At 46.9% G+C, this 14,156-nt stretch overlaps 1 protein-coding gene across 1 annotated transcript in view; it reads left to right on the top strand.

Annotated features, from left to right (window-relative positions):
• Positions 1-14,156, top strand: part of LOC147634424 (uncharacterized) — an 86,761-nt gene that overhangs the window by 24,896 nt on the left and 47,709 nt on the right. The window contains exons 8-9 of the mRNA XM_086804446.1: positions 1,540-1,659; positions 1,807-2,172. Of these exons, the coding sequence (XP_086660572.1) occupies positions 1,540-1,659; positions 1,807-2,172 (486 nt within the window). The remainder of the gene's footprint in view (positions 1-1,539; positions 1,660-1,806; positions 2,173-14,156) is intronic.

The raw sequence follows: 14,156 nt of genomic DNA, 5'->3' as shown, positions 1-14,156 counted from the left end.
TAGTGACTCATGGCTCTTGGTGTTTGTGGCTACATGGTGGCTGTCCTATCAGATATCTTCAGTGGGATCCATGTGAGTGGGAGTGGATTGATGCCTCTGATCCATTGAAAAGCCATCCCTTTTTCAGTTTCACTGGTCCAGAATGCCAAGCTTCTCATCGTTTGACCGATGCATAGGATCCCTACTCGTAGGCCTCATTGGGAGAGTTATGACATCACTTCGGTGATACAGCGGAGATATTGGGATAGGCTTTGGCATTCATATAGAAGAAGCCATATCTCTTATTTCTTTTGGTTGTTTTACATGGTGGTCTCCCCACCAATCAGTGGAGATTGGTTTTCCGTGTAGCACCTACCTGCCCGAGATGTGTGGCAAATTCTAGGATTGTACAACATTGTTTATGGGGATGCAGAACTGCACAACATATTTGGGGTTCTATAGCCCAACTTGGGCAAATTGAGTCGCTGCGCAATGTATGTCACTTGGGGGGAGTTGCTTGGCTTTCCCAATTTGGTCCGCAACTTTTCTACGAGGACAGCGATTCAAACATTGTGTGGAGGTATTGCCCAGTATGGTTTGTTGTAGGATGTCCCTCACTCACATTATACACACACACACAACCCCCCCCCCCCCCAGACAGAGGATGGACACCTGTTGGGAGATTATTGCGAGTATTACAGCATGGCAGATCTGGAGAGCTAGATGCACGGAGGCAATTGAGGGTGTCCAGGTTTTTGAGTCTTAGTGCATTAGTACTATATGGGGTGATATCATCCATACTCTCATGGTTACATGGGCTCGTATTCATGGGTCCTCTCGTTCTGCAAAGGCAAAGCACGTTGTATTTATGCGGGAGCGGGACCATGGCATTTTCTTTTCCTCTAGTCCCACGGGTCTTTCATGGCACCATGATGCTCCTCAGTGGTTGAGATCACCTGACATATTGGGGTGATTCTATTTTGGCTTATAGCCGTGATTGTTGTATGCTCTTCTCATACTTGATAGAAGTCTCTTACTTGAAAAAGAAGAAGAAGAAAAAAACACATGATCCCATTCTCTGCAGTGTGCCTAGATTGTGCAGATTTGGAAGGACCCTCCAAGTGGCCATAAGAGTGTATAATATCTCCCCAAATGACACACATCTTGAGTAGAGAAATTCTGAGAGCCATCAGTAGCCTCCGTACATCTGGCTGTCCAAATCTTCCATGCTCTGATACTTGCAATCTTGACACTGCTGATAAGCCAGGCAACAGAACACCAAATCCTCTAAGGAGTCTCTGCAGCTTCAACTGCAATACTTAACTAACTGAATAGAAGCTGGGCGAATCAGTAGGATTTTGAAGCTACTTCTTTGATATTTTGGAGCTCTGAATCTATCAACATAGTGACGAACCAGGCCGCAACTTTGCACCTGCTATCATCATTCCTGTCTAACAAACTGCGAAACTGACTTGAATTTTTTCAAGGGCTCAGACTTAAAAGTTTCAAACATTTTGTAACTCACAGCTAATGCCTTAGCATGCTGTGCATATGTACATGCAGGTTTTTGTACGAGATGCAAAAGCTACAACAGTAGTGGAATTGAGCCTTAAACTAGTGGATGAGTTGACCAAGGATGTAAAGGTGGCCATGGAAAAGCACAACAAAGAGATTGCAAAGGTAAATATATAGCCATCAAGCACTGCACTGAGCTTCAGCAAGAACTACTTTTAAATTGAGTTGCAAATATGCTTTGTATTACTTGCTCACTTCCTTTTGAATCATTGGTATAAGGATAAACTTGATAGTGAATAACTGTTATTGCAGGTTCAAAAAGACTTTGGAATGCTTGGAAAAAGTATCCTCATTCTGTCGGGTCATCACACTGAGCAGTTTAAAGTTGCCCAGACAATCGATCCTGCAGAAAAGCTGGTGAAAATACTTGAAGGCCTTGGAGACGTCGTACCAATAGTACTGCCAGATACCCTCAATAATCAGCGAAATTCAAAATTCGTTTCAGGCACTGTATCTGATACTTTTGATAGTAGGGATTTACATCTAGGGGATAAATCGGACAATGAGATATCCAAAAGAATGTCTAAAGTTACTCTTTTCCCAACTGCCTCTCAAAGGCACACTCTTGTGGGAAATGTGGATCAAATGGATAATAATGCAGTTTTTGAAGCAATTGATGTAAGTAAAATAAGGCATCTCTCTCTCTCTCTCTCTCTCTCTCTCTCTGTTTTTTTGTGTTCTGATGCAGATGTAACATCTTTTTGGTCTCATAGACCCTTCGGGTCTTTCAGGTCTTTAGTTGGTATTAGTAAAATCTTTCTTTCTTTCTCTCTTTCTCAAGGTCAATGAAGCAACAAGGGAGGTAAGTCGGCAGTGTACCCAGACGGGAGTCATCATCATCACAAAACTACGCCCTAAATGATGGTGCGCGGTGTATGAGACTGGAGATACATTACACATGGCTACATGTAATTGCACTGAGACCTTGTGGTCTGAGACCTGCCCAGAAAGGGATGTTGTTTTCTACACCGAGACACACCGAAGCCTTGAGAGAGGGCTACCACAGGATTCAGGATGCATGTGGGAGTCCACATACGGAGGCTAGACTCGTACTTCTGAGGGAGTGCGAGGAACTGGAGGAGTGGGGATATTGTTTAGATCCCACCTATGCAAGGTGGTCCCAGTGGTTTCATGAGACGAGGAGGCCCGATTCATGGGGATTCGCTTAGCCTTGCTAGAAGCAAGGGAAATATACATTGCAATATGTTGCTTTTCCACTGGACAATCAGCTTTTACACGGAAACTATTCCTTTGGAATTATTGATCTTGTCACCAAAAAGATTCTCAAGTTTTTCCATACCTCTTTGGCTGGCTTATCTACGTCAAGATGATGGATGAGTTTGTCAGCTAGTCTCAAGCCGATATGTGTGAGTGCCCTGTTGTTCTTATCCTGCCAAGCGCACATTGCCAAGGATCCTTCTTCTCCCTTGGGCTCTTCATCAGTGCCCTTGACCACATTCCACACTCCATCTCATGAATGTTTGTTTGCCATGTAGAAAAATTTCCCCAGCGAATTTCTCAAAGGAAATAGCACTTTTGTTGAGATCCATGCAAGAGGAGGCTGATTTTTTTTTTCCAGAAAGGAGACTTCTATCAAGTATGAAAAATTTTTACAAAATGGAGATTTCACACCAAGAAAGGTGGAGATCTCAACCAATCAGGAGCTCTGTGCTGCCAATAGGGTCCCGAGTGAGAGCACGTGAAAAAGATACCATTGTTCCACTCTCTCATAAACTGGCCGCGCTTCCTCTATGCTGCCCTCGAAGATCCCTGGATTCTGGCCCAGGTAGCCATGATGGTGTGAATAATATCACTCCAAATCCTGCAAAGACACTGAGAAACAAGAACGGGAGTACCCTCAATGGCCTCGGTGCATCTAGCCTTCCAGATATTCCAGGCTGAGATGCTAGCAATAATCTCCCAAGAGCTGTCTAACCTCTGTGCCTGAGGGACAAAGTGTGAAAGTGGCAAATCCTGAAGACAACATTGCCGAGCAACTCCTTGCCTAACCATAATGGCCAAGCTCCTGTCAGTCCCCTCGAATCTCAGCTGCGGCCTAGACTGTGTCAACCAAATGATAGAACCTGTCACAAATCCCTATATTCTAGGGACATGCGGATGCGTGTCAGGCCTAGAAACATGCGGATGCATGTATGTATTATACCTGGGCATGTGTATGGATCATATGAGTGGATGCATATGAGTCCAAGGACATGGCAGGACATTTGTGGACTTTCGGGCGGTGCCCGTGTGGATTCCGGCCATGCACACATGGTGTGTTATGATGGCAGGCGGAATATTTTCAAGTACAAGAATGATGATAGGTGGTTCTCCAAGTTTACATGTGCACAATGCATAAATGATGCATGCCATAACTTTATTTTACTGGACAATGCTTGTTATTTTGGCTTGTGAAGTCCGAGGGACCGGGGACGCCCAGGCACCTTGTGGACACGTGTGTGCACTCCTGTTTGGGCCTAAAACTGTGGGCTTATGGGTTTTGCAGGTGGTAAGTGCGTCCACACTCAATTTACAGCTTACTTCATTTACTACTAAGGTTTATTGGTTTGCAGGTCCACACTCATTAATAAGTGGCCGGACAACTTATAATGCGTTCGCATTTGGTTGGACCAAAATTAATGAAGTCCAGACAGCTTATGGCCATTTTCCATTTGGTTGGACCTAAACTTATAGAAACAGGACAAATGGAGCACTATGGGCTGGACACCTACCTGGACACCTTATGGGGACACATGTCAGCCAGCATGTGTACCCACCAGGCCCCTGAGGTGGCACCTGAAAAAGGCGCCTCCCTCAAGAGGCCCTTTGGGCTGTTTTACTGATTATTCAACATATTGGAGAGCTGGTTGGACCTTTGGGAGTTGCTACAGGGCTGGTTGCTGCTTCCCGGACTCACACAAGCTTGGACAACGATCCCCACACTCTTCTAAAGGGCTGGTTGGTAAATTTCAGACCTGCAATTTCTGGTTATTGCGAGTTTTGGGCTGGTTACAGGTGTCCAAAGTCAACTTGGACAGTACAGGACAGCTCTAGGGACCTCCACAGGGCTGTAGGACTCTTTACAGGTGGATTTCTCGTGACAGAAAGTTGCTGTTTTGGATTGGTTATTGCACAAAACAGGCCGGACAGCAATGGAATATGTGAGCATGGATGTGTCTCAAGGATTCCTGGTATAGCAGGTGCTTAGGGCAAGCATTGGGGACACTTGCTCGCGGAGAACACAGGTTTGTGGATCAGTTTCTCGCGTGGAAACAGGGCCTAAAGATCCATTTACATCTTGTGCAGGGCGGAGTACCTGTGAGGATTGTGATACTCTTGTGCAGGGCGGATGTACCTGTGAAGAGGCTTGTGCAGGGCGGATGTACCTACAGATTCTCTTGTTTGAAATGTATTCATTCATAATGTATTTGGAAGAATCAGGTGCAGGCTGGTGGTGAATCCCTAGGCACCCGTAATCTTGTACTTTGCAGACTCTTTTGGTAATATAACCTAAAGGGGGGGTCAGCCTATCATCGCCCCCTTTATGTGGTGTACTGTCATTTTCAGCTTTGTGGTTGTAATGCTCAAGTGTTAAGTGCTCAGAATCTTGTTCACATTTATACGATTCCAATACACGCGTCTGCTTCCCGATACAGAACCAAAAGAAATGATAGCATCCCTATTAATCCTACCAAAGAGGTGTGCAACCCCAGACCAAACCCTCTGTGCTTCCCTGCATTCCCATAAACAATGGTAAACTGACTCCGAAACTCCTGCATATCTAGGGCAAGCTGGGCAAGCACCAGTAACTGACCTCCACTGATTGGTGGCGAGACCACCATGAAGAGAAACCCAAATAAAGGAGGAAATTTGTGGCTTCCGATAAGAATGCCACAATCTCCGCCAAAAAACCCTCTGAATGTTAGTCGAAATGCCATAAGATTCCCAATGGGGTCTAAGAGTAGGGACACTCTGAATGTGTCCCAAGATAAGATGTCTGGCATTCTGCACCGTATAACTGAAAAAAGGCATGCTTTTCAAGGGGTTACAAGCATCCTTCCACACCCACTCACCGGGGTCCCAATGCAAATGTCTGATAGGGCAGCCACCATACAACCAAAGGCTAACACTCTTTGTGATCATCCCTGGGGGGGATGAACAAAGACGTGCTTCCCTAACCTGCCAACAACTCTGACTGGACGAATCAAGGGGTCCTCAATAAGGTTCTGTACGTCACATCTCTCCAACTGCCATCCATCATGTACAGAAAAATAGACCGGTACATCATCCTCCCTAGGCAAGGGGAGACCCATAACCTGAAGAGGAACACCTGTTCTAGAAAAAACCCCAAACCAAGAATGATGACGGTCTTCCAAAAAAGATCCAGTAATCTGGTGGTTGAGAATGGCTGCATCAATCTGTGCAATCCTCCGACTAGAGCCTCTTAAATGCTGCGTGAGATCCAATCTCTGTACCTCGGTGAGGCTCTGAAATCTCTTCCAAGCGAACATTGTGGGGCAAAGGGTCTCCCAGCCAGCCCAAAGAATATGCATAGCTGCCCCAAGAGGCCTACCATGCACATCTAAGATCAAATCATTCCACAGAATGGGCTGCCGGTTAACCTCCTCCGCTGAACGCGGGGGGATGTGTACCAAAAAACTCCTCAGGCCCGTAGGAGGGACCTAACCAGGGGGGATGAAGGGGAGCGGTGAACTGCATCCGAAAAAATAAAGCGTGAGCTGAGAGTCCAGTCACCTCCTTGAACAGGGACACACTTCGTGATCTGTTGCATGAGGAAGTTCTTCCACGGCTCAGTGCCTGGAAGAAAGCCCCTAACAACCAGCTTACACAGCAAAGCCTTTCATTGCACCTCAGGGTCAATGATATTCAATCCCCCTTCCTGCTTAGGCCTGATAATGGTTTCCCAAGCAACTCTAGCCCTGGTGTGTGCATTTCCATCAAGCCGTGACCAAAGAAAGTTTCGAATAAGGCGACGAAGGTGGCCAATGCAGCCCTTATGAAAAATCCAGCATGAAGCGATAAACCAAGTCGTGGCTAGCAAAACTTGGTTAACCACCAAAGCTCTAGAGGCCAAGTCGAGCTTCCTCCTACTCCAGTGATGAAGTTTGCTTTTAATGCTTAAGAGCACTGGAGCAAACTGTTGTGCAGGGGAGATGTCAACGCCCACCTGACAACCAAGGTATCTGGCAGAGCATCCTCTCTCAATCCAAGTAAAACCAACATCTGTACCCCAATCTGCAAGAGGAGAATCACTGATCCAAAAACCAACTGACTTATGCCAATTGATAGAAGCTCTTGCTGCCAAACAAAAGGCCTCCAAGGTTGTCCGGAAAGCACATAAACAAGCATGTGAAGCCTCAAGGAACAACGCCGTATCATCTGCTAACTCAGAGTCCAAAAACTCTTCCTCCGTACATAAAGGCAGCCTGAGACCCACAACACCAGGGGCAGCCCGAACAAACCTGCTCATAGCCTCAGCTACAATGAGGTACAGTAAAGGGGCGAGGGGACAGCCGTGCCTCACTGAACGGGAAATCTGAAAACGCTCACTGCGTCGCGCACAGGCTAAAACAGTGCTATGAGCCTCCCTGTATAGGCAAGACACACCTTTGATCCAGTTTTGGGAAAACCCTATGTATGCCATAGTGGCCTCCAAAAATGTCACATGCACTCTGCACTCAGTGCATGGTGACAAGATGGCTCATCATCAGAAGTGCAACAGTTGTACAGTTTTAGAACCCAATAGGATGATAATTGTCGTACGCCGTGACCCCATTGTACATCCTCAGTCCAGGATAAGTCAGGCACGAGCTAGGTAGGTTATTCCTCAGCCTTAGCGGGTCAGTCAGTCAGTCAAGTCCCTTAACCCACTTGGAGAGAATCATTCATGCATGTAGAGTCAGTAGAAGCCTTAGGGTTTGCATCAAAAAGCACTCTGCATCCTGCATAATATGCATTCATATGCCTGTGCATCATTTAGAACATCCCAGAAGTCTTAGGGAATTTACTAGGATTTATCTGGTATTTTTTCCATATTTTATAGTATTTATTTAGCATTATTTGCATTATTTGTCAGTTATAAATATAAACTTTATTAAATGACCAGCCAACTTGACCAACCTCCAGTTAGTATAAATAGGCTTGCATAGGGCTTAGTTTCTCATTCAGTCTTCATTGTGCTAAGAGCTCTCCTCCTCAGCCCCCTAGGAGTATCCTTGCCTTCAGCCCTAGACTAATCCAGCCCTTGGAGCTCATAAGCTTACTTCTCCAGCCCCTTGGGAACCCTTGCTTCAGTCAGCCCTAGGCGCCTGCCATCAGCATCAAATCAGCCTGCATTCAGCATCACTTCAGGCCTTGATTCAGCATACAGACCAGCCCCAGTTCAACGCCAGGTTTCAGCCAGCAGATCTGTGTTTTCTGTCCAGCCGTACAGCAGCATACCTGCGTTTCTGTCCAGCAGCTTCAGTACACCTGCGTTTCAGTCCAGCAAGCTTCCCTGTAGGTCTGCGTTTCTGTCCACAGCAGTTTCCAGCCCTGAATCAACAGTTTGCATCAGTATCCAGCCTTTTGTGCATCATCCATACATGCAGCAGTCATCTAGTGAAGGTAACACAGCATTCATAAGTGTTTTCAGCATTCTAACATAGTGTAGAACAGTCCACCTTCTTCTTTTCTCAGCCTCAGGTGTGCAGCCCTTCCTCATGCCCTTGGGAAGAGTGCATAGGCTCGAGATCAGGTCATCAAGGTGTTTCTACAGCCGTGTACAGTTTAGCCAATCTCCGATCCTCCGAGATCTTGCGTTTGGCTTATCTACAGTCCACAGTCATTCTCCTTAAAGAAATAAAGCAAATACTATCTCGTTATCGGGATAGGGGGCCCTTCAGTGGGTAATTCGGGACCCAATCTGGTGTACAATTCTCATATATCTCTCTCTCATCTCTTTAAAGTTTGAAGTATTGAAATGGATTGCTAAACTCACGAAACTCAGGATACAGAAGACGGTGTGAGCATTTGTGTGACAGGATCTTCCAATACAAAGACTTCCGCTGCATATCACAAAAAAATCCCATTCCACTGTGTCATAAGCTTTTTCAAAATCAAGCAAAAGAATGGCAAGAGGCTGCTGACTAGACTTTGCCCACTCGACAGCTTCCCAGGAAGAAAAGATGTTATCAAATATACTCCTTCCTTGAACCTCTCCCATGAGGCTCGCTCCAAAGGGTGTAAACCCCCTTCGCGTCCACCCTTCTTGTCAGAAGGTTGCTCAACCACATTAAAATCTCCTCCCACTATCCAATGATCAACGTGGGGAATGACATTTGTAATGGTGTCCCAAAAGGCCACCCTTTCACCTCTCACGTTAGGTGCATAGATATTCAAGATTCCCAATTTTTGACCCTCATGCATGATCAAGATCCACTGCGCTCTAGCAGAGATGATAACAACGTGCCCAATAACATGAGGTATAATAGATGCTGCCACTGAAATACAAACACCCCCTCTAGTCCCAATTACCGAGGACCAGAAGGTGTGGTCAGAAAGCATCTTACCAGTTTTGCCACACTGAGATCTATCCATAGACCCTCCTGTAACAAAAGCACATCCATAGACCCTCCTGTAACCGCAGGGTGAAGTTGGACCTTATGAAGGCGCTTCCTACCATGGGTGGGAAGCCCTCCAAGGCCCTGAACATTCCATGAGACGATTCTCATGGAAGAGAAGAGGGTTTGACCCCCGATCTAAGAAGACGATGGGTAGCCTGAGGACGTCTCTCATAATGCTGGAGGACGGGAAAATCCACGGGGCAAAGTTCATTGACATGCCCTTGTCCGAGGCCCTGCACCGTGCCTGCATATGTACGAGAAACATGTTCGCCCTGCGGGGCATCAAGGGCAATGGCATCATGCTGAAAATCCTGCAATACATGATCCCCACTGCTGAACATCCTGCATATCGCCCCCTCCAGGTAGAGAGGACTCACAAGGTCATCTTGATCTGAGATATCATCTCTCTGCAAAGATGCATCAGCTGACGCATCCCTCTGACCAGAAACATCATCTATCTGTACATGATCCGAGGAAGCCTTCCCATCAATCGCACTAGAGGGGCGGGCGTGAGAAACAGCTGGCCACACCTGGCGGACTGAAGGACGGGAAGGAACCAAGGGAGGTGGCGCCTGAGAGGCACGCTTACGAGGCCTCCTGCGACCTCGAGCCCGAGGACAATCTCGAGCAAAGTGACCTTGTTGGTGACAAGCTTGGCACTGATTGGGTTTACCTGCAATCTCCATACGTTGCTTCAAAGGGCCACAAGGGCTCGGAAGCAAAACATAGTCTTCAAAGAGCTCAATGTCACGGGCAAGAACCATGACCCTGGGGATAGTGTCCGCCGAGGCAGTGACCACCTGGGCAGAAGATGTCGGCAAGGCGTGAAGGGGGGCCACTTGAAGAACAAGCCCAAAGGCAGACCCGATGGCCTCTAACATAGGCCAATATGCGCGAGGAAGACCTGGGAATGTGAGAGTAATCCGGAAACGGTTCCGGTATTTCTCAACGGGATCAAAATAGCTGGAGTAGGGAAGAAAGAATATCTTCCTCGAGCCCAATGGCAAAGGGTTGCCCTTCAAAACCTCTGAGGCTGCGTCCTAAATGAATCCGGGAAAGTCGAGCCACATCAAGCAAATGACTCCAAAATCAGGTTCACATATGTCTAATCTTTCCACATATTTAGCTATATAGGAACCAGCTTAGTTATAGGCCACCGCTCCTACAAGGCTAACTTCGTGGAACAAGAGAGAAAATCAAAACCGAATCAAGTCGTTAAAAACTCAACCTCCTCCTCGAACTCCCATGGAATTGGTAACCTAAAATCGCGGAAGACAATTATCGTAGCTATTTATATTACCTATCCACACGTGAATTAGGTAATTCATGTTCCTCGTGCCTAGGGGGTCCATCCCTGCCCCCACAATGCCTAAGAACTATTGGGTACTCTCGAATACACAAGCATTTTCTTGGAAAAAACTCTCACTAAACACTTCCTACCAGCGTAAAATTGCGCTCTACTATGAGCTGTGCTGATAGAATCCTAAAGTGACCAACATCTCGTGCATATGCATCAGAAAATCTCTAATTGCATAAATATGAATACCTTGAAGTCTTGCACTTAACGGGGATCTTAGGCAAACTCGACCATTGGGATGTACCTGTCTCAATCAAATGGTTGCCTGGAGACCTATGCATGATGTTGGGAAATCAGAGTTAAGTGTGGGAACAGTCTCTTAGCCTAGAATCTTCCCTTGATGTAAGCACTGATGTCACACCTTGTAGTTGAACTGAATGCCAAACTAAAGAAATTGAACAAACTGAATGGATTGTATTGATTGCCTTCAAGAGTAGGTAAAACCCTTTTTATACAAAAAGCCCGTAGGCATTACAATCCGCTCATGTGGGATAACTCATACACCTCGTGCTTTTTCATGTGCCTACCATTGGCAACTTGCCCGTGTACAGGTGCCCCGGGTGTTAAGAGTTCACCGTCGCGGTGAACAAGCAAAAAGAAACAAGTACATAGCTTCCATTCATGTGTATGACCACCAAACTACCACGAATACAATACAAAAGATAACCATCATCAACCACTAAGACATGAGAAGTTGGGGTCAGGAATTGCATCACCACAGACCAAACCGTTCCCCCTACTGCACCAATGGTGGGTCAAGCCCTCTGCCCCCTTGGCTCCTACTCTAATGCACCATGCCACACATGCATAGTAGCAATGAAACGCGTTTTGCATCCCCACTGAAGTACGAAACGTTTCGAAACGTTTCGTTAAATTTGAAACGAGTTTTTTATGCTTATTTTTTTTTTAATGTCAAAATTGGGGATTTTTGCCGTTTGAAAACGTATGGCTCAAAATTTGGGCCTTTTTCAGCCTTGCGCACGCGTTTCACAGAGAGAGAGAGAGCTTACGTGCGAGTTTCAGAGAGAGAGAGAGAGCGTGTGTGCGTGTTTGCTACAGCCTTGCAACTAGCAGGTTTTACCTCTCTCTCTCTCTCTCTCTCTACTTGTAATTTTGTTACTTGTAAGTTGTTAAATTCGGTATCCAGGGGCCAAGGTTGGCATGTCATGAATCATGATGTCAAATATTGATATGATATTGTGATTCGTAAATCAAATTTCAAATTGCAATGTCTTGCTTTTATTTACACATTTTTAAGTCTATAAGATCAAGGTGACATGTTGTTTGTTTGCAGTCTTATAAACTGATATGAAACTTGTTGAGGGTCCCTATTGTTGGGTCCCCCCCCCCCCCCCCAGGTACCCCTCCCGTTTCATACTTTTGGGTCGGGCAATGAAACGTTTCGAAACGCGTTTCAAAAACCTTTTTTATGAAACTCGTGGCTACTATGCACACATGGCTCCTACGACTTCCATACATAGATGATTGACTTTGGGATAAACCAATCCACATAACCTCAAACCTCAAACACATGAATGAACTGAAGTGACGGGTGAGCTTGCGCTGCTGATTTTCCTGCCCCCGCCTGTCCCTGTGCTGCCTCCACCTACCCCTGTGCTGCCCTCGCCTGCCCCTCTGCTGCCCTCGCCTGCCCTCCTGCTGCTCCCGCTAGCCCTTATGCAGCCCCCGCCTGCCCCTCTGCTGCCTTCGCCTGCCTTTCTTCAGCCCCCACCAGCCCTTCTGCTGCCCCCGCCTCCCCATTTGCTACCCTCGCCTGCCTCTCTGCTGCCCATCTGCAATCCCTGCCTGCCCCTTTGCTGCCCCCGCTTGCCCCACTACCTTTGCTACCCCAGCTGCTCCCACCTTTGCCCCCCACTTTTGCACCCGCCTCTTTATCAGCAGCAATTTTATCTGGATTCAAGTCAGCCGCCCATTTTTTTGATTGGCTTTATGGCTTCTTCTGCTGCAGCCAATCTTTCGTCACCCCCACTGGCTGGGAGGATCATCAATTTTTCACAAGACGAGCTCACCTCTCTTGAGCACGACATTGACCTTGAGGTCCAAACCACCATTGTTGTTTGCGAGAGTTTATGGTTCCCACCCCTCTCGTTCGTCGCAGGCCCGTGATGGCTTCTAGCAGCTCTCCCTTCAGAGCTGATTGTGCACTTCCAGGATACTCATTTGCTTGGTCGAGGCTTCTTCCAGGTGGACTTTCATTCTTCAGAAACTACTTCTCAGGTTTTGGTTGGCAGTCCCTTTCCTCTTGGTCCTAGGAAGATTTTCTTCTTTCAGTACTAGGTGGGCTTTGATCCAGTGGCGGAGGATTAGCGCCTTACCCCGGTCTCACTACGGTTCCTTGCTCTTCCTCGGTCCTATTGGAAGCTTTTAGCTTCCATAGGGGCATCCTTTGGCCAAGTTCTAGAGGTACCAGATCTTCCTAGCTCTCCCACCTCAGCTTCCGAGGCCGTTACCGCCACTCTTGATGGTGTACCCCGGGTCCTTGTGCTTGTTCCTAATCCATCGATTACTGATGATTGTGTTATCCTTTAGAGACCTGACGGATCTCATTTCCACCAGAGGATGGAGATTGCAGGCAGATCTAACCTGTGTCGGATTTATCGTCGACAGGGTCACATTGCTAGAGATTGTCCTAAATCGAGGGGCCATGCTAGGAGGTGGCGTGGTCCTGCCCATTAGAGGCCTTTTGTAGTTGCCGATACTCGAGTTGCTCCTTTGCCACAACATACCACATAGCGTTGGGTTGTGGTTAGGGATGGCAGGCACCCTTGGACCCCGGTACTTGCCTTCACCCACACCCCTTATGGAGCACCCTAACCCCTATGTAGCTCTTGCCTCACAGGATGTTGATCCTTCTTTGGAGGATGAGGCTTTGTAGGCACATGATCTAGATCCTTCACAAGAGGATGCTGCATTATAGTTACATGATGATTGTACCCTTGAGGATGATGTTGCGCATTCGCATTGTCATAATACCTCTCCAGTTCTGAGGACTAGCCTTGGCTTTTCCCTGGAGTGGGAGAGAGAGGTAAGGTTTACATCGTCAGATTTTCCCTCCCTTACCTATGTGAGACGTACTTCCGCCTCTACGTTGACCACGAGATTTGGTCGTTCCTACTCTCAATCCTTACGAGGATGGTCTCTTGGAAGATTCAGGGTCTTGGGTTTTTTTTCCGCGTCGGCGGAAATAAATTGTAAAAACCTAGCTCCATTGTGCAGTCACAGGAGGACCTATGGATGTATTGCTCTTGCAAGAGCATAAACTGGATGCTAGCCAGTGTGGGAGATCGGGCAAGCTTCTCTCGGGACACACCTTTTGGTCACCAGCTGTTGGTACCAAGGGTGGTGTCTATATCTCTGTTTTAGCTTTGATCTTGCCTTGCATCATTGGACATGGTGTTATTTTGCCCGCGAGAGCGTAGTGGATCGTTCTTATGCAGGTACTACACGCATTGGTATTCTCAACCTTTATGCTCCTAACCATAGAGGTGAGAGGATTGCCTTTTGGAAATCTCTCACTACACTGATGCCTCTTGCCGACCATTGGATTATTGGTGGGGATTTTAACATGGTTGAGATGCCAACAGATAAAAGAGGTGGAC

The sequence above is a fragment of the Cibotium barometz genome, chromosome 10 (genome assembly GCF_041138505.1).
Source record: "Cibotium barometz isolate CiBa-2024 chromosome 10, ASM4113850v1, whole genome shotgun sequence".
Lineage (NCBI taxonomy): Eukaryota > Viridiplantae > Streptophyta > Polypodiopsida > Cyatheales > Cibotiaceae > Cibotium > Cibotium barometz.
Note: the sequence above shows the minus strand (reverse complement) of the source record. Positions and strands in the feature narration are given on the sequence as shown.